Below are 22,015 nucleotides of genomic sequence, written 5' to 3' on the forward strand. Positions count from 1 at the left end.
TCCCAGACCTATTTCTGCTTACTCCATGGAACCTTACCTAACTGGCTTATACAGAGTGGCTTATTTTTGCCTCAAAAGTCCTACATTTCTATTATCTTTTGCACTTATACATGTCTCTCCCTGACTATACTTACTGTAAGCTCTCAAAAGACAGTGACTCCGGGTTTTGGTTTTGTTTTCTTTTTTTAACATTTGTATCCTACATACAGTAAGCTCTCAATAAATACTCAGTGACAAATTTTCAAAGACCAGTGTGTGAGATGCAGTACTGAGTCGTGGTGAAATACATGGGTTCTGCAGGCGGACTACTTAAGTTTCAATAAGAGCTCCACACTTACTGTGTGACCTTGGCCAAATTACTTAACCTCTCAAAGGCTTGTTTCCCCCGACCTGTAAGAACAGTATCAACCTCATAAAGCCGTCGTAAGGATTAACTGAAGTAATACATGCTTAAGTCTTAGAAGAGTCCCTGCCCCAATAAATACTCAGTAAATGGTATACATTACTATTACTAATATTAGCCAAAAGTACTAATAAAAAGTATACAGGGTGATATAAATGTGAAATTTTTAGATAAACTTACCTTAGAATTTTCTGAATTAGAATTAAGTAGTACATACACCCTAATAAATATCAAAGCAAATACAATCTGAAATCATTTTCTACAACACTTCAAAGAAAGAAGATATTCTACATCTTTCTATAAATGATTGTATCAGCCTCACTTAGACTCAGAAACAAGCTTCTATCCAAACTTTAGAATACTTAATTATAAATAGACAATTCCCTAAAACTGCAAGCAAACTAGACCAGCTGCTTCCGTATCAGTGGGGTCGAGTATATAAAAATGAACATTGTTTTATTTTTTAAAGCTGCTCACTTACTGTAAACATCCTTCACAGTTTGGGAACATTTTTATATTGAAAGAGAAGCAAACATTATTCATTCAATTACAATAACTCCTTTTCCCCTACTTTTCTTGTCAACCTTTTTCTAGTTCTATTTTAAGAACAAATTTTCATTTCTACTTTATGAAGAAACTTTCGTGATAATAGTAGAGACTCTGTATCCCATAATTGCCCTTATCTACCAGGAAAGATGGAAAACATTGAGCCAGAATAAGTTTACAGACTTGCAGACATAGTCAGAAGCAGAATTTCATAATAGTTTCAGTTTTCAGTTCCACTATTCTCCCCCCAATCCAGTTTCTCTACTTTTCACTGGTTGTAAACATCAAAATACATAGAGAAGCCTTTTCAGGGGGATTTTTTTACTATTCAGTTTGACATAAAAGTCAAATAAAGAAATAGTCTATATGTATTATAATACATAGAAAATAATAGAAATAGTCAATATCGTCGATAATAGAAAATTAAGTAGTCGAATTCTATACCCAAGATTGCTAACTGGTGAGAGTATCTAAGGTCTGATTTTTGCATTTTTGGTTGCTTAAATGAAAAGGGAAAGTTTATAGAAACAGAGATTCCACACATTTTGCAACGTGAAAGAAGCCAAACTCTTCAGAGCTAACATGCAATGAAAAGCAAGAAATTATTATTGGAGAAAAAGATTACTTATGAAATCACATTTGTTTCTTAAGACCAGCAAAATAAACTGAGGGACACAAACTAAGGGATCAAAACTGTAGTACAGACAAATGTGTATTCCTGCTTTACAAATATAAAAACATACCGCTGTTTTCTTCCTCTTTGTTGACGAGGTTGCTCCTCTTGAGGATATTTAAAAATGTCCTGAAAAATGGGTTCATATTTCTTAAAGATTACAGCAGAAACAGTGAAGTTTCTTTCTAATCTCTCAGTCCGTTCTCTGAACTGTGCGGGTAGGTTTGCCATGTCTTCCCATTTCTTCATCTTGTGAAAAAATTCAATTAAGCTGATATTAAAAATAAAAAATGAGATTTTTTTTTTGTAATTAACACAAGGGTAAAATATACACATTAGATAATTAAAAGTAAATCGAAATTAACTCATTAAATTATATTACTTTTAGACAGTGATATAAAATCACAACTCATGCCTCTCTGGCTAGCTTAATCTCACAGATTGGTTTATGTCTCTCATCTTCCAAATCTAATTTCCCTAATCTCTTTTTCTGAGATTACCTAAAAGTTTTTAAAATGTATGAAATACATATCAATACAAAAGAAGTGGAAAATAAGTAGTTAACCAGAGAACATAACCAACATTCATGTAACAATTGCCAGATTTAACAAATATTAACATACCAAATAAATTTTGCCATGTTTGCTTCAGATTCTACAGAAACAGCCAAAGTTCCCTTTGGACTCTTCTTCCCCAAAGATAAGCACCACTGTATAGTCTGAGTCTTCCCATCCAAGTTTTTACACTTACTATGTGATTACATATGTAACCATAAACAGTTTAGTAGTATCTTTTGTATGTGTGGCTTTAAAATTTTATATAAATGGTATCATACTGTAAGTAGCATTATACAACTTGTTTTTTCATTCAATAATGTTTATGAGATTAATGTTGCTACGTGTAGATCTAATTCATTCATTTTATTTGCTAAAAATATTCCTTCATATGAACTACCATTTTTTGCGTTCATTCCCCAACCAATGGAAATTGAGGTTTCTAATTTTTCACTATAACAAAAATGCTGTAATGAACACATTTCTGTACTTGTATGCTGAAGTTTCTTTAAGAACTACCCTGAGAAGCAGAATTGCTGAGTCAGAGAATATGCATCTTCAACTTTACTAGATACTGCCAAATTTTCCACTAGAGTGATAGTGCCGATTTATACTCTCTCCAATGTACACCAGCAATACAGAGTTCCTGTTTCCCTACATAATGACCAAACTTGGTATCATGAGACTCCAAATTTCCCCAATCTGATGAGAATGAAATATTATCTTATTTTTACTTCGAATTTCCTTGATTCCTTGTGAGATTGAACATCTTTGCCTACATCTATTAGCTATGTGAGTTTAGGCCTTTGTGAAATCATATACTTTTCCCATTTTTTAGTAGCTATTTGTCAATTATTTAACTATTTGTTAGTAGTCCTTTATGTAATTCTGGATACTAATCTTTTGTTACACTGTAAATATCTTCTCCCAATCTGCTCTTTCTTTTTAATCCATTTAGTCCATTACAGCAGAGAAGTAAATAATCTGAACCCATAGGTAAAAATTTAAAAATAAAAATTGAGCTTTCGAATTGGAAGTAAAACTGAAGTCTGAGATATTACTTGCATTAAAATATTAGGTAAGTTTAGTTTACTAGAGTTTATAATGATGATTCCATAATTTGACCTTTGCTTCTAAAGTCCCTTGTCTGTCATTTAACTGGATGAGTCTGCCTCCACTTTTCTTCTTTGTAATGATTATACTTTGCACCTTATTTAAGTCCACTTCTGCAGGTTTACACCCCAGGTGTTCAACTCTTTACACACTGCCTCTTGTTCTTAGGCCTAAATATAACTCAGGATGGAGTTCAAGGTTAATGAATAGACTACAGCTAAAAGATTACATTTCTTGTTAATTATTTTAGTAGTAAGTGATTTTTTTTTTTAAACCACTAGGTCCATAAATTTTGACAGTGGCACTTCCTCCAAAATGCCAAACATCCTTTTTCTACCAATCTTTAATAAGTCATGAGAAAATTAACCCAAATGGCACAAATAATAAATGTAAGCAATTCAATTACACAACAGATAGAAAAAGCAATTTCTGCCTCCTCTTTAGATACAAGTCCGGTACATGTAGTTCTCAGTTTAATACCATATAATATTTACTTTCTCAATTTAGAGTATCTTTACTTAGAATTCTCCCAATATTACACAATGATAAGTCATAACCTAATAGTAAACGCTTCATAAAGGTGCCAAATAACGTTAAAATTTAATTATTTTTCACCAAAGAAATAAAATATAATGGACACTAACTTAGATGTGGTAAAGAAAAACCATGACCTAACTTCTAAATTTAGCACTCCATAGGTACAAATGCTTGGAAAATGATAAAGAGAATTCCTACTGTCACTATGCTTTTATATTAGTCACACTCTACAAACTCTGACATAGTTACCTCTGCTCTGAACATCTCAGGATTCTAGTTAAAGATACATAGTTTCCTTCAACTGTCCCTTTGCTTACAGTTGGCACAGATTTTCTGCAAGCCACATATAAGGCACATGCTAACCAATGAAGATCATTTCCCTGTAAAATAAAAGAAAATTGATTTTTGGCTAATGAACTATATATATTTCAGTATGAAAAACTCATTTAAATTGAAAGTGTTATTTATATGTTTGTGGGAAATTGCATTTTCAATGATGTCCCTGTCCCAAACGCTCTTCTTACAATGTGACACTGACATTCTTCCACGGAGAGGTTGAAGTCTGTGTTCTCTCACTTTGAACTGTCTCAACCAGTACCACAGGTGAAAGTAGTGCTATGTAACTTTCAAGATCATAAAAGGCAATACAGATTCCACCTGGTGCTCTCTCTCAGGACATACACCGTGGAAGTCCCAACATGGGAGTAGATCACCTTGGGCAAATTACTTAACAATTGTGGAGGCTCAATTTTCTTACCTGAGGACCGTGAGAATTGAGAATTACAAGTATAAAGCACAGAAAATACAAGAAATCAAAAGATAAAATTCTATAACCACTATTCTATATTAAATATCATATGAGCTTTATCTTCCAGGGTACACTTCCATGAGACTGACACCTGACATTATCTTACAGCATACCTGACTACTAGTTCCACAAGGGCAGGGATTTTATGTTTTGTGCCTTGCTCTATCCCCAGCACCTGTGTAACAGTGTCTGGCCCTGAACAGGTGATCAAAATATTTGGGAAATGAATGAATATTCATTCACTTATTGGGTAAACTGAGCTAAGAATCTGAGATTGAAGTCTTTAAAAAACTGAGAAATCAAACACGTATTTTAAAAAATAATTTACTAACCATCTATTATTTGTCACTTGCTTATATATCCCTGGGCTTCACACAGCTTAACCACTGTGAGTTGAAATAATGCTTTTTCTATCTAATTTACAGGGTTATCCTGAGGGTAAAATAAGAGCTTATTTGGAGGCACTTATGCCCATCACCAAAAAAGAGTCCTTCTCTTTGTCTGCCTACAGGAACCACTAGGAAAGAAACAAGAACATGGCCTATTCAGCCAGATCACCAAAGCATGTGAAAGAGCTACGTAAACTCCAAAGCACTATCCATATGGTGCTTCGTGCTCCAGAAACTCCACGTTACCTTATTTAACCATCAGAACAGCTTTGTAAGGTAGGTACAAATATCTCAAAGTAACATACCACAAAACTGAGTTTGGAATGGTTAAGTAAATTGCCCAAAGTCACCTAGGTCTGTCAGGTTCCAAAGCCAGTATATTACTAGCTTCCCCCCCTCCCCACCCCCCGTAGATGTAAAAATGGGAAGAAGGAACTGAATTAAAATTCTATTAACGCAAGAATAAAAAAAACCTTAGTGAGAGCCACACAGGCAAAAACACCCTCTTATTGTTAAATAACACCTCGGTTAGGCCTTCCCATTCTGAGCCTATTTGCCCTACCTACTCTTTCCACAAACTATTCAACAACTTAAAATCGTATGGCCTGCAGTTTAAATACCACTCACACAGGCAAACAGCGGATAAACAATGCAGACTTCCGTGTCACTTCCCATTGGCCCATAAAGGGGAGGTGCCTACAGGGTTGAGCCTCACTGGCTAGAATAGCCATTTTTCTCAGCTGCAAGCCCCGTCGGAAGAACGGGACAAAACATGCCTAGATCGCAGCGACTATAAGAGTCCTGGGCAATGTCTGGGGTGACCAATAGGTCCTCAAAGTCGTCGCGGTCCTTACTTCCTAGAGACAAATTCGTGTCTTTATCCAGGCGGGCAGAAAGCCCGTTTCATTTGCGCAGGGGGAAGATTCGTCTTTGTTCACACATACATAAACACAGCCCGAAACGTAACGCCTTTACTCAAACGGAGGCAATGGCCTGGACAAAGGCAATTTGGTACAGTTCAAAAGGAACTGAAGGAGAAGCCCGGAAACGCAGGCGCTAACATCGGGTTAATTTCAGCGCTAACCCAGGCAAGCCTCCGCCCTACCCCACCCCACCCCCTTCTGGGTATGGTCTTGACAACTGCACCTGTTCATCCTGCCAACAAGGTGCTTGTGTTTTTGTAATCGGACCACAGCACGACCTCAGCCTCGCGGTGCTACTTTAGGGCAAGGGCTGTTCCCGCTTCGGAACCGGAGAGGGAAGAGCAGCGAGACAGGGTTCACTTTCAGGGCCACTACAGAGCTTTTCAAAAGCCAGGTTTCTAGGACGAAGGTGCGCAAAGAGGATTCCCTCCCCGCTCCAGGCTGGGGACCCAGAGAGCCGGGGCCGGCCGGGGCGGAGGAGTCCCCCCTCCCCCCCCCACCGCAGGGCGCCCGAGCCGGGGAGACAAGGGGCCCCATTCCCCGAGGCGGGGCGGGACCACTAGGCCCGGAAAGCCGCTGCTCTCCTCCCCCCGGGCGCACCTCCAGCGTGTAGCTCTCGCTCATGTTCCGGTAGCTGTCCCAGGCCTCGGCCCGCGCCGCCTCGTCCATGTTCAGGCGGCTGCACAGCTCGTCGAACCGCTGTTGGGTCTGAGGGGCCGGCGACCGGGCCGGCTGCGCTGCGTCCTCCGCCTCGGCATCGTCCCCCTCCTCCTCATCCGAGGCCGCCGCCGCCGGAAGGGGAGGGGGGGGCGGCGGCGGCGATTGGTTGCCTCCCGACGGCATAGCGCACACCTGGGCGGCGGGGCCTCAGGTGAGCCGAGGGCCTGGGCCCCCAGCCATTCAAACCGCGAAGCGCCCGCCAGTCGGTCGACAGCTTGCCGACTGCGCCGCGGCCAACGGCGCTGGACCACACATCGGTGCCCGTAGTTCCGAGCACGGATTGATGGGAAATGTAGTCCAGGCTGGAGGCCCACGGGGATCAAAAATCATATTTAGAAAAATCATCTCGCGTCGTCTCCCTCGGGCGGAAATGCGACTTCTCTACGTTTCAAGTACCTCCTCATCGGGAGACCATTCAGCAGGGCTGTACTGAAGAGAAAACACCCAAGAAACGTTGACATGTGAAGGTTTAGTGTCCAAAGTGTCCCCAGAAATAACACTCATCACCTGCGTGTCCTTATCTAAAAAATGAAGATAACAGTAAGGGCCTATCTGCCTAAATTCAAATTTCGGCATCATTCCTAATTCTAGTTCTTTCCTATGTTTTAATTTTATTTGCGACTTTCAAATAATTATTGGATTTTTTTTTAAAGTAGTAATTCTTTTTTTCCCCATAGGGTGAATTTACATTCACTATAAGTGACATATTTGTCCTACTCTCAGTCACGCAATTGGCTTAAATTTACATTTCCTTTATTTTTATTTTCATTTTGCTTTCTCTTTTCAAACCTATATGAATCACTTTGTTTCCAGTCCTCTTTGATTTCTTAAAGGGGTATGGTATAAAACGTTTTCATGCACGAGGAGCCCTAAGGCATTTCTGGTTTGCTATGGGGTCACTTTCTCTCTTCATTGACCCTTTGAACCCAGCCACCATACTGTGAGGAAGCCCAGGTCACTTAGAGAAGCCTATTGTCAAAGATAAACAAAGCTAGACATCAGTGAAAGATATGAAAACATTTTATGCAGTCAGTCCTGACAGTAGGGGAAAGTGCTGGACTCCGTTCTGATTTGTGCAGAGATAATTGGGGATTTAAAGGGAAAAGGAAAGAGTAGAGATGGGGAGGGAGCAGAGCTCAAGCAAAAAGTTACAGAGGGTTGGTGACTATATATGTGATTAGGCCAAGTGGGCCTGCTAGTTATCAATTTGTTGAAGTTAGGATTGTATCCTCCCACAGAGACTGGGAGTCAGAGACTCTATACTTCCTGATGACTACATTTCAAAGGAATGGCTTTCAGGTCATTGAGAAAGACACTCCTGATTTGTAGGATATACAGTTGGTCCGCAGTATATGCAGGTTGTGCATCCACAGGTTCAACCAACTGTGGATCAAAAATATTAAGAAAAACAAAAACAGGGATTTCCCTGGTGGCACAGTGGTTAAGAATCCGCCTGCCAATGAGGGGACATGGGTTCGAGCCCTGGTCTGGAAAGATCCCACCTACTGTGGAGCAACTAAGCCCGTGCTCCACAACTACTGAGCCTGTGCTCTAGAGCCCACAAGCCACAACTACTGAGCCCACGTGCCACAGCTACTGAGCCCATGGGCCACAACTACTGAAGGCCACGCGCCTAGAGCCCGTGCTCCGCAACAAGAGAAGCCACCACAATGACAAGCCTGCACACCGCAACTAGAGAGAAAGTCTGCGTGCCCCAACGAAGACCCAGCACAGCCAAAAATAAATAACTAAGTAAATTTAATTAAAGAAAAAGAAAAGAAAAAACACCCCACTGAAAACAAGACTTTCCCTTTAAAAACAAAAACAAAAACAAAACAAAACAAACAAACAAACAAACAAAAAACACACAACAATTCCAGGAAGTTCCAAAAAGCAAAGCTTGAATTTGTCACGCACCCTGGCAACTATTTACTTAGCATTTACATTTACATCCCACTTACATTTTATTAGGTATTATAAGTAATCTAGAGGTGATTTAAAGTTTACAAGAGGATGTGCATAGCTTATATGGAAATACTATGACATTTTATATAAGAGTCTTGGGCGTCAGCAGTTATTGGTATCTGCAGGGCTCCTGGAACCAATCCCCACAGATACCAGGGACAACTGTACATCTCAAAAGGACAGAGGAAGGTATCACAATTGTAAGCCCTATTTAGTAAATGCTATAAGAAAGGGAAGGCTGAGGCCTTTCCTCAGGTGTTGGCAAGAACAATCTTTAAATTCTGGCAGCATTGAGGTTTCTCAGGCAGGCATTTTATCAATAATAGGGGCTGGAGTCACCCTAGGACACAGCCTTATGCTGCTAGAAGCCATGCTAGAGTTATGGCATCTCTTAGTGCAGGGGTTTGGACTAGAGTTCTGCTGTTCTCACCACGCACATAGGACCTGAGACCCCTGGCCCTCAGCGCCAGCCATGTTGAATGAGCCCGTTTACAAGCAGATCCTCCAGCTCCCAGTCAAGCTGTCCCAGCTAATGCTGTATGGAGCAGAGATGAACCTTCCCGCTGATCCCTGCCCAACTGCAGATCTGTGGGCAAAAGCAATAATTATTATTGTTTCAAGTCACAAAGTTTTAGGATGGTTTGTTATGCAGCAATAAATAATTAAACACCTGTTAAGTGTAACATATGTATCTATCAATTATCATGAAAGAAAATAAAATCACTTAATAATTGAATTTTTTCTTGGTAATTTTTTATGCCTCCACTAGTCTCACCAATGGATTAAATTTTTTAACTTTGACAAGCTAAAATTACTTAATAATTGACATTAACATTCCTTAAAAAAAAAAAAAGAAAAAAGAGGCACTTTTGATGATGGAGATTAACAAAGAAAGACAAATACTGTGTGATATCACTGATATGTGAAATCTAAAAAAATAATAATATCAAAACCAAACTCCTAGATACAGAGAACAGATTGGTGGTTGCCAGATGTGGGCAACAGTGGGTAGGTGAAATGGGTGAAAAAAATGGGTGGACAAAAGGTACAAAAGTCCAGTTATAAAATAGATAAGTTATGGGGATATAATGCACAACATGGTGACTATAGTTAACTATACCGTATTGTGTATTTGAAAGTTGCCAAGAGAATAAATCTTAAAATTTCATGTCACACACACAAAAAATTTGTACCCATGTGTGGTTATAGATGTTAACTAAACTTGTGATAATCATATATATGTATATATATATATATATATATACACACACACACACACACACACACATATATTAAATCACTACGTTGTACACCTAAAACTAATACAATGTTGTATATCAATTTTATCTCAATTTTAAAAAGAATTTAAAAAAAAGAGAAATCAATCTCGGTTATTCCAGAGGTTTGGTTCTTGGGGTCTGATTATTCTTTCACTCATTTATTCATTCATTCATTTAGCCAGAGATCCTGCCATCCATCCACTCAAATATTCAGCAAATGTTTAGTGAGTGCCTACTATGTGTCAAGTACTTTGCCTAACACTGAAGATATAGTAGTGAATGGTATATGCATGGTCTCTGCCCTCAAGAGCTTATGATCTCATGGGAAAAACAGACCTAGAACAAGCAATTATCAAGTGTGAATATATTACAAAAAAAAGAAAGTCAGGGAACTATAGGATTGCATCCCAGAAGACCTTTCCCAGGCACAGGGGCAGGAGTGCCTGGGTGGTTGGAGGTGGACAAAGGCTTTCCCTTCTTCCCCTTCATTTCCCTGAGGAGAAATCTAAAAGTCATAACTAGAAGAAGGAAAGGGTTCATTTCAGGTAGAGGAAAAAGCTTTCTCAAAGACCTTGAATTGGGAAAAAGCATGGGTGGTTCAGGGAGTTGTAGGAATATGAATGTGGTTGAAGTGTAAAAAGCAAGAGGAACAGGAGGTATGGATAGAGATGAGGTCAAAGCTCTGGTTAAGATTTTGGACTTGATGCTAAAGGTGATTGGATGCCACTTAAGGTTTTAGAGTAAGGAGAACAGTGACACTCTGTCTCCAAAACCTAGAACAGTGTTTATCACTTAACAGTAGTTCAATTAATATTCATTTAACTAAACACCTAGTTTGACTTCAAGGCCACCACTGAATTCTGTGAGGCCCAGTGCTCCTAAGATGAAATTGACCAGGCTGATCAGACTGATTTCCTCAGTTTTCATTAAAAAAATGCAAACCCTTGCATAGCACAGGGAACTATACTAAATATTTTGTAATAATTTGTAAGGGAAAAGAATCTGAAAAAGAATATATATATATATATATATATATATATATATATACATATATATATATATATATATGTGTATAAAAAACTGAATCACTTTGTTGTACACATGAAACTAACACAACATTGTAAATCAACTATACTTCAATTAAAAAAAAGAAAAAAAATACAAACCCTCCCAGTCATTTCTCTCTTGAGTTACTTTGGCCAGGATGAAATATCCTTCTCCTTCATGACCACCAAATCCTTGTGCGCTCTGGAACTCCCAGCATTTCCTCATATCCCCCAGGCTTCAAGGCCAGGAGCAAGGGCTGTGTCCTCTCTGCTGCCCCCTGTGCCCACTGAACCCTTGCTCTTCCATCCTCAGGTCATCGAAGCCCATCCCCTAACCCCATGGTCTCCATTTTTCCCCCCCTCAGGAAAAGGCAACATCACTCTTCCAGTTGACTAGGCCAAAAAACTTTGGAGTCATCCTTGATTGCTCTTTCTCTCACCTTCTCCATCCAATCCACCAGCTCAGTCTTCACTTACTCAAAATCCATCCACCTCTCAGCTCCTCCATTGCCAGTCCTCTGATCCAAGCTTCCATCTTCTCTTACCAGCATCCTTGCAATGTCCTTCCATCCGGCCTTCCTGCTTCTGTCTTTCCTTTTACCACAATTTCTTCTTAACATAGAAGCTGTGATGGTTAAGTTTATGTGTTATCATGGCTGGGCCACTGTGCCTAGATATTTGGTCAAACACTATTTAGGATGATTCTGTGAGGGTGTTTATGAATGAGATTTACATTTATATTGGTGGACTTTAGGTAAAGCAGATTGCTCTCCATAAGAAAACCACATTTCCAAAAGATACCTGCACCCCAATGTTCACTGCAGCACTATCTACAATAGCCAAGATATGGAAGCAACCGAAATGTCCATTGACAGATGAACGGATAAAGAAGATGTGGTATGTACATACAATGGAATGTTACTCAGCCCTAAAAAAGAATGAAATAATGCCATTTGCAGCAACATGGATGGACATAGAGATTATCATACTAAGTGAAGTTAGAGAAAGACAAATATCATATGATATTGCTTACATGTGGAATCTAAAAATAAAAGATGATACAAACGAACTTATACACAAAACAGAAATAGATCCACAGACATAGAAAACAAATTTATGGTTACCAAAGGGGAAGGGGGAGGGAGGGATAAATTATGAGTTTGGGATTAACATATACACACTACTACATATAAAATAGATAGTAAGGACCTACTGTATAGCACAGGGAACTGTACTCAATATTCTGTAATAACCTATAAGGGAAAAGAATCTGAAAAAGAACTTATATACAAAACTTATATAACTAAATCACTTTGCTGTACACCTGAAACTAACACAACATTGTAAATCAACTATATTTCAATAAAAATTTTTTTTAAAAGGAAAAAAATAATTAAAAAAAAGACTGGATGAGATCACCTTGGGAGTAAATGTGCAGAAGAGGAGAAGAGGTTCCAGAACTCTTGCTTTTCCCCTTGGTCCCCAGGGAGTGCTTTTAGTAGCAGGAGCTGCTAGCTAGTTTGAGCCTCATGGATCAGCAAAAGGGGTAGGTGGAGGGGGCAGAGGTTTCCACATGTCAGTAGGAGCTCCAGTAGAGGGACAAAGTGGGTACTTATTAAGGTTAAAAATTTAAAGATTTTACATTGAGTTTGTACATTTTACTTTCTGTCAGTTTTTAAAAGCAACTTTATTGAGATACAATCCATATACCATACAATTCACCCATTTAAAGTATACAGTTCAGTTGTTTTCAGTATATTCACAGTTATGCAATAAACCAAAATCTGTTTAGAGCACTTTCATCATCCCATGAAGAAACCCCATTCCCATGAGCAGTCCAACGCCTCCAGCCCTAGGCAACCACTAACTTACTTTCTTTTTTATTTTAAATTTATTTAATTAATTTATTTTTGACTGTGTTCGGTCTTTGTTGCTGCATGCAGGCTTTCTCTAGTTGCGGTGAGTGGGGGCTACTCTTCGTTGCAGTGCGCAGACTCTAGGCTCGCGGGCTCTAGAGCACAGGCTCAGTAGTTGTGGTGCATGGGCTTCGTTGCTCTGTGGCATGTGGGATCTTCCCGGACCAGGGCTCAAACCCGTGTCCCCTGCATTGGCAGGCAGATTCTTAACCACTGCACCACCAGGGAAGTCCCTCTATTTCTTCTTGATTCAGTATCACTAGTTTGTGTCTTTCTTGAAATTTGTCCACTTCATCTAGGTTATTTAATTTATTGGCATACAATTATTCATAATATTCCCTTATAATGATTTTTATTTCTGTAATATTGGTAGGAATGATGTCCCCTTTTGATTCTAGTAATTTTTTTTTTTTTTTTTGGCTGCACTATGCAGCTTGCAGGATCTTAATTCCCCAGTCAGGGATTGAACCCAGGCCCTCGGCAGTGAAAGCACAGAATTCCAAACAATGGACCACCAGTGAATTCCCTGGTTCTAGAAATTTGAGTCTTCTCTTTTTTTGTTGATCAGTCTAGCTAAAGGTTTGTCAAATTTGTTGATCTTTTTAAAGAATTACCTTTTGGTTTAATTAATTTTCTCTATTTTCTAGTTCAGTAATTATGCTCTAATATTTATTTCCTTACTTCTTGCTTTGGGTTTAGTTTGAGCTTTTCCTAGTTTCTTAAAGTGCAAAGTTAGGTTAATTTGTGATTTTTTTTTTCTTAATGTAGGTATTTACAGCTATACATTTCCCTCTGTGCACTGCTTTGGTTATATCTCATATGTTTTGGTATATTACTTGTTTGTTTCTGTTCATCTCAAAATATTTTGTAACTTCTTTTGAGATTTCTTCTTTGACTACTTATTTATGAGTATGTTGTTTAACTTTCACATATTTGTACATTTCCTAGCTTTGTTACTGATTTCTAATTTCATTCCTTTGTGGTTGCAGAACATACTTTGTATGATTGAATCTTTTTAAATTTGAGACTTGTTTTATGACCTACCATGTGGTCTATCCTGCAGAATGGTTCTTGTGTGCTTTAAGAATGTGCATTCTGCTGTTGTTGGGTGGTGTCCAATAGATGTTTCTTAGGTCTAGTTGATTTATAGTGTTGTTCAAATCTGTTTTCTTGTTGACCTTTGGCCTGCTTGCTCTATTCATTATTGAAAGTGAGCTATTAGTCTCCAAATATTATTGTTGAATTGTATATTTTTCCTTTCAATTTTGTTAGGTTTTGCTTCATGTATTTTGTGGCCCTGTTGTTAGATGCACATATGTCTATAATTGTTATATTTTCCTGATAGATTGACCTTTTAATCATTGTAAAATGTTCTCCTTTATTTCTAGTAACACTTTTTTTTTTTTGGTTTGTTCTAAAGTCTATTACTCTTTTATTAGCATAGCTACTCCACTTTTCTTATGGTTACTCCTTACATGATATATCACTGATATATCATGTGTATATCTATGATAGATATTATCTAAGTAATATATACCTAAATAATTCACATATACATATACATGTATGAATTACTTAGATTATGACCAATGCAGGCATGTCAAATCAGTGGAGAGATTATATACTACATGATGCTGGGACATTGCATTAACTCTTTGGAAAAATTCAAATTAAGATTCCTATCTTATACTATATGTTACCAAAATAAACTAAAACAAGAGTCTATTTTTTATCTATCAAATTGACAGAGACTTTTAAAAAGTTATAATGCCCAGTACTGCTAAGGAGACATAGAGAAGAAAGTAGTTTTATACTCTACTGTTGGAGTATAAAATGAAAACAATCAAACTGGTCTTAAAATCTGAACATTATTATTTCATGCCTAGGTATTTATTCTAATGAAAAAAATCATTAGTGTATGCAAAGATTTGACTACAAACACATTACTGTTTAAATAGCCCCAAACTGAAAAATATATAAATGCTCAATAATTGGGTATTAAATAAATTATGATGCATCTACATATATATAAATGTGGAATGAGAAACCCCTTAAAAATGTGAAAGAGAGGGCAGAGAGCAGAAGCAAGAAGAACTACAATCCTGCAGCCTGTGGATCAAAAACCACATTCACAGAAAGACAGACAAGATGAAAAGGCAGAGGGCTATGTACCAGATGAAGGAACAAGATAAAACCCCAGAAAAACAACTAAATGAAGTGGAGATATGAAACCTTGCAGAAAAAGAATTCAGAATAATGATAGTGAAGATGATCCAGGACCTCGGAAAAAGAATGGAGGCAAAGATCGAGAAGATGCAAGAAATGTGTAACAAAGACCTAGAAGAGTTAAAGAACAAACAAACAGAGATGAATAATACAATAACTGAAATGAAAACTACACTAGAAGGAATCAATAGCAGAATAACTGAGGCAGAAGAACGGATAAGTGACCTGGAAGACAGAATGGTGGAATTCACTGCTGCGGAACAGAATAAAAAAAAAAAGAATGAAAAGAAATGAAGACAGCCTAAGAGACCTCTGGGACAACATTAACGCAACAACATTCGCATTATAGGGGTCCCAGAAGGAGAAGAGAGAAAGGACCCGAGAAAATATTTGAAGAGATTATAGTCGAAAACTTCCCTAACATGGGAAAGGAAATAGCCACCCAAGTCGAGGAAACACAGCGAGTCCCATACAGGATAAACCCAAGGAGAAACACGCCGAGACACATAGTAATCAAACTGGCAAAAATTAAAGACAAAGAAAAATTATTGAAAGCAGCAAGGGAAAAACGACAAATAACATACAAGGGAACTCCCAAAGGGTTAACAGCTGATTTCTCAGCAGAAACTCTACAAGTCAGAAGGGAGTGGCATGATATACTTAAAGTGATGAAATGGAAGAACTGACAACCAAGATTACTCTACCCGGCAAGGATCTCATTCAGATTCGATGGAGAAATCAAAAGCTTTACAGACAAGCAAAAGCTAAGAGAATTCAGCACCACCAAACCAGCTCTACAACAAATGCTAAAGGAACTTCTCTAAGTGGGAAACACAAGAGAAGAAAAAGACCTACAAAAACAAACCCAAAACAATTAAGAAAATGGTCATAAGCACATACATATCAATAATTACCTTAAATGTGAATGGATTAAATGTTCCAACCAAAAGACACAGGCTTGCTGAATGGATACAAAAACAAGACCCATATATATGCTGTCTACAAGAGACCCACTTCACACCTAGGGACACATACAGACTGAAAGTGAGGGGATGGAAAAAGATATTCCATGCAAATGGAAATCAAAAGAAAGCTGGAGTAGCAATACTCATATCTGATAAAATAGACTTTAAAATAAAGAATGTTACAAGAGACAAGGAAGGACACTACATAAGGATCAACGGATCAATCCAAGAAGAAGATATAACAATTATAAATATATATGCACCCAACATAGGAGCACCTCAATACATAAGGCAACTGCTAACAGCTATAAAACAGGAAATCGACAGTAGCACAATAATAGTGGGGGACTTTAACACCTCACTTACACCAATGGACAGATCATCCAAAATGAAAATAAATAAGGAAACAGAAGCTTTAAATGACACAATAGACCAGATAGGTTTAATTGATATTTATAGGACATTCCATCCAAAAACAGGAGATTACACTTTCTTCTCAAGTGCGCATGGAACATTCTCCAGGATAGATCACATCTTGGGTCACAAATCAAGCCTCAGTAAATTTAAGAAAATTGAAATCATATCAAGCATCTTTTCTGACCACAACGCTATGAGATTAGAAATGAATTACAGGGAAAAATACGTAAAAAACACTAACACGTGGAGGCTAAACAATACATTACTAAATAACCAAGAGATCACTGAAGAAATCAAAGAGAAAATCAAAAAATACCTAGAGACAAATGACAATGAAAACACGACGATCCAAAACCTATGGGATGCAGCAAAAGCAGTTCTAAGAGGGAAGTTTATAGCAATACAAGCCTACCTCAAGAAACAAGAAAAATCTCAAATAAACAATCTAACCTTACACCTAAAGGAACTAGAGAAAGAAGAACAAACAAAACCCAAAGTTAGCAGAAGGAAAGAAATCATAAAGATCAGAGCAGAAATAAATGAAATAGAAACAAAGAAAACAATGGCAAAGATCAATAAAACTAAAAGCTGGTTCTTTGAGAAGATAAACAAAATTGATAAACCTTAGCCAGACTCATCAAGAAAAAGAGGGAGAGGACTCAAATCAATAAAATTAGAAATGAAAAAGGAGAAGTTACAACAGACACCGCAGAAATACAAAGCATCCTAAGAGACTACTACAAGCAACTCTATGCCAACAAAATGGACAATCTGGAAGAAATGGACAAATTCTTAGAAAGGTATAACCTTCCAAGACTGAACCAGGAAGAAATAGAAAATATGAACAGACCAATCACAAGTAATGAAATTGAAAATGTGATTAAAAATCTTGCAACAAACAAAAGTCCAGGACCAGATGGCTTCACAGGTGAATTCTATCAAACATCTAGAGAAGAGCTAACACCCATCCTTCTCAAACTCTTCCAAAAAATTGCAGAGGAAGGAACACTCCCAAACTCATTCTATGAGGCCACCATCACCCTGATACCAAAACCAGACAAAGATACTACAAAAAAAGAAAATTACAGACCAGTATCACTGATGAATATAGATGCAAAAATCCTCAACAAAATACTAGCAAACAGAATCCAACAACACATTAAAAGGATCACACACCATGATCAAGTGGGATTTTTCCCAGGGAGGCAAGGATTTTTCGCAAATCAATCAACGTGATACACCATATTAACAAATTGAAGAATAAAAACCATATGACCATCTCAATAGATGCAGAAAAAGCTTTTGACAAAATTCAACGCCCATTTATGTTAAAAACTCTCCAGAAAGTGGGCATAGAGGGAACCTACCTCAACACAATAAAGGCCATATATGACAAACCCACAGCAAACATCATTCTCAATGGTGAAAAACTGAAAGCATTTCCTCTAAGATCAGGAACAAGGCAAGGATGTCCACTCTCGCCATTATTATTCAACATAGTTTTGGAAGTCCTAGCCACAGCACTCAGAGAAGAAGAAGAAATAAAAGGAATACAAATTGGAAAAGAAGAAGTAAAACTGTCACTGTCTGCAGATGACATGATACTATACATAGAGAATCCTAAAGATGCCACCAGAAAACTACTAGAGCTAATCAATGAATTTGGTAAAGTTGCAGGATACAAAATTAATGCACAGAAATCTCTTGCATTCCTGTACACTAATGATGAAAAATCTGAAAGAGAAATTAAGGAAACACTCCCATTTACCATTGCAACAAAAAGAATAAAATACCTAGGAATAAACCTACCTAGGGAGACAAAAGATCTGTATGCAGAAAACTATAAGACACTGATGAAAGAAATTAAAGATGATACCAACATATGGAGAGATATACCATGTTCTTGGATTGGAAGAATCAATATTGTGAAAATGACTATACTATCCAAAGCAATCTACAGATTCAGTGCAATCCCTATCAAATTACCAATGGCATTTTTTACAGAACTAGAACAAAAAAATCTTAAAATTTGTATGGAGACACAAAAGACCCCGAATAGCCAAAGCAGTCTCGAGGGAAAAAAACGGAGCTGGAGGAATCATACTCCCTGACTTCAGATTATACTACAAAGCTACAGTAATCAAGAGAATATGGTACTGACACAAAAACAGAAACATAGATCAATGGAACAAGATAGAAAGCCCAGAGATAAACCCACGCACCTATGGTCAACTAATCTATGACAAAGGAGGCAAGGATATACAATGGAGAAAAGACAGTCTCTTCAATAAGTGGTGTTGGGAAAACTGGACAGCTACATGTAAAAGAATGAAATTCCAACACTCCCTAACACCATACAGAAAAATAAACTCAAAATGGATTCGAGACCTAAATATAAGACCAGACACTATAAAAGTCTTAGAGGAAAACATAGGAAGAACACTCTCTGACATAAATCACAGCAAGATCTTTTTTGATCCACCTCCTAGAGAAATGGAAATCAAAACAAAAATAAACAAATGGGACCTAATGAAACTTCAAAGCTTTTGCATAGCAAAGGAAACCATAAACGAGACTAAAAGACAACCCTCAGAATGGGAGAAAATATTTGCAAACAAAGCAACGGACAAAGGATTAATCTCCAAAATATATAAACAGCTCATGCAGCTCAATATTAAAGAAACAAACAACCCAATCCAAAAATGGGCAGAAGACCTAAATAGACATTTCTCCAAAGGAGACATACAAATGGCCAAGAAGCACATGAAAAGCTGTTCAACATCACTAATTATTAGGGAAATGCAAATCAAAACTACAATGAAGTATCACCTCACACCAGTTAGAATGGGCATCATCAGAAAATCTACAAACAACAAATGCTGGAGAGGGTGTGGAGAAAAGGGAACACTCTTGCACTGTTGGTGGGAATGTAAATTGATACAGCCACTATGGAGAACAGTATGGAGGTTCCTTAAAAAACTAAAAATAGAATTACCATATGATCCAGCAATCCCACTCCTGGGCATATACCCAGAGAAAACCATAATTCAAAAAGACACATGCACCCCAATGTTCATTGCAGCACTATTTACAATAGCCAGGTCATGGAAGCAACCTAAATGCCCATCGACAGAAGAATGGATAAAGAAGTTGTGGTACATATATACAATGGAATATTACTCAGCCATAAAAAGGAACGAAATTGGGTCATTTATTGAAACGTGGATGGATTTAGAGACTGTCATACAGAGTGAAGTAAGTCAGAAAGAGAAAAACAAATATCGTATATCAATACATGTATGTGGAATCTAGAAAAATGGTACTGATTAACTGGTTTGCAGGGCAGAAGTTGAGACACAGATGTAGAGAACAAACCTATGGACACCAAGGGGGGAAAGCTGCGGGGGGGTGGGTGAGGATGGTGGTGTGATGAATTGGGTGATTGGAATTGACATGTATACACTGATGTGTATACAATTGATGACTAATAAGAACCTGCTGTATAAAAAAAAAAAAAAAGTGAGATTCTTTAATGGTATGGGAAGATTATTATGATATAGTAAATGAAAAAAAGGTTACAAAATGGTATGTACAGTTTAACTTCACTTTTATTAAAATAATACATAATATGTACATGCAAAAAAAATGACCCAAAGGTTAACAATTATGTCTGAGAGTATTCAACATTATGGGTTTTTTGTTTACTTTGTGCTTCTCCTCCTCTCTTCTTCCCCATGATTTTCTATAACATCCTGTCTTATTTTTTACTAAGAAAAAGGAAGAATGATTTAAAAATTCATTAAGATGTTAAGATGTGGAGATACACACACACACACACACACACACACACACACACACACACTGGAATACTACTCAGCCATAAAAAAGAATGGAATTTTGCCATTTGCAGCAATGCAGATGGCCTTGGAGGGTATTATGCTAAGTGAAATAAGTCAGACAAATACTGTATGATACCACTCATATGTGAAATCTAAAAAATAGAATGAACTAATGAATTTAACAAAAATGCAGACTCAAAACTATAGAGAACTAGTGGTTACCAGTGGGGAAAGGGAAAGGGGGAGGGGCAATATAGGGGGAGGAGATTAAGAGGTACAAACTACTGTGTATGAAGTATGCTACAAGGATATATTGTACAACATGGGGAATATAGCCAATATTTTATAATAACTATAAGTGGAGTATAACCTTTAAAAATTGTGAATCACTATATTGCACACCTGTAACATACATAATATTGTATATCAACTATACTTCAGTTTTTTAAAAAGATGTTATTTTTGCCTGTTAGTAAAGGCAAAGATGATTTCAAATGCAATACACAGTATTGGTAAGAATTTGGGGTAAATGAGCATGCACAAAAGGTATGCTGCTAATGGTAGTATAAATTGTTACTAATGTCATTGGCACTGGCAACACAAATCAAAAGCCTTAAAAACAGAAGTATTTTCACTTCTAGGGGTTAAGGAAATCATTAGGGATGGACGCAAAAAATGCATATATAAACTCAAATGTCCATTTTTAGGTTCCTGGTTAAATAAATTACACCTGTATGAGCAATATATATATTAAAAAATCACACTGCAGGATACTTACTGACATAGAGGCCAGTATATTAAAGGCAAAACAGCCAATATTCTGTCCCATATAGTACTGATTTAATATGAAAATGTATGTTTCCTAAAGCTACCGTAAGAAATTACCACAAACTGATGGCTTAAAACAGCTGAAATTTATTCTACCACAGTTCAGGCCGGAAGTCTAAAATCAAGGTATTGGCAAGGTTGGTTCCTTCTGGAGGCTCTGGAGGAGAATCTGTTCATGCTTCTCTCCTAGCTTCTGGTGGTTGCTGGTAATCCTTGGTGTTCCTTGGCTTGTAGCTGCACAGCACCAATCTCTGCTTATTGCCTCGTGGCCCTATTCCTTGTGTTTCTTATGTCCTCTCCTCTTCTTATAGGGACAACAGTCATTGGATTTAGGGCCCACCCTAATCTAGTATGACTGCATCTTAACTAGTTTTATCTGCCGAGATCCTATTTCCAATTAAGGCCACATTCTGAGGTTCTGGGTTGACATGAATTTTTGTAGGACACTATTCAACCCACTACATGTATATAACATACATATAAAAAGATTGGATAGCTACATGAACAGTATTTCAGGGTGGGTTTATGGATGATTTAAATATTTTTTTGTTTTTCTGCATTTTCAAATAAATAGCTTACTGTACTGAAGCTGCATTTACGTAGAGATTAAGTTCTAAATTTATTGAATGAGGTGAACATTACTTGTAGTCAAAAATTACTCTCCCCCCAAACCACTTTTTCCCCTCCTACAGCTCAAAATATACAGAATACATTATTTTATACATAGTGTATCTTCTCTCAAAAACATCCAACATAGCCAATTCTTCCTCCAGCACTGGAACATATTACTGATCCTCTGGGTGAGCACCAGATGAAGCTGTTGACTTCTGTTTACTATATTTTACAAAAAAGAAAGGTTTTCTAAAG

General features: G+C 37.5%; 1 protein-coding gene across 2 annotated transcripts in view; it reads right to left on the reverse strand.

Annotated features, from left to right (window-relative positions):
• The window catches only part of RBL2 (RB transcriptional corepressor like 2), a 48,680-nt gene extending 41,756 nt beyond the window's left edge, over nucleotides 1-6,924 (reverse strand). Inside the window, exons 1-3 of one of the 2 annotated variants that reach the window (XM_068529414.1) lie at nucleotides 6,547-6,924; nucleotides 4,076-4,206; nucleotides 1,693-1,893 (exon numbers count right to left, since the gene is read on the reverse strand). In XM_068529414.1, the coding sequence (XP_068385515.1) occupies nucleotides 1,693-1,893; nucleotides 4,076-4,206; nucleotides 6,547-6,789 (575 nt within the window). In that variant the 5' untranslated portion in view covers nucleotides 6,790-6,924. The remainder of the gene's footprint in view (nucleotides 1-1,692; nucleotides 1,894-4,075; nucleotides 4,207-6,546) is intronic. The other variant, XM_068529415.1, reaches the window with a different exon arrangement.
• Nucleotides 6,925-22,015: the final 15,091 nt, after the last annotated feature.

The sequence above is a fragment of the Eschrichtius robustus genome, chromosome 19, assembly GCF_028021215.1.
Source record: "Eschrichtius robustus isolate mEscRob2 chromosome 19, mEscRob2.pri, whole genome shotgun sequence".
Lineage (NCBI taxonomy): Eukaryota > Metazoa > Chordata > Mammalia > Artiodactyla > Eschrichtiidae > Eschrichtius > Eschrichtius robustus.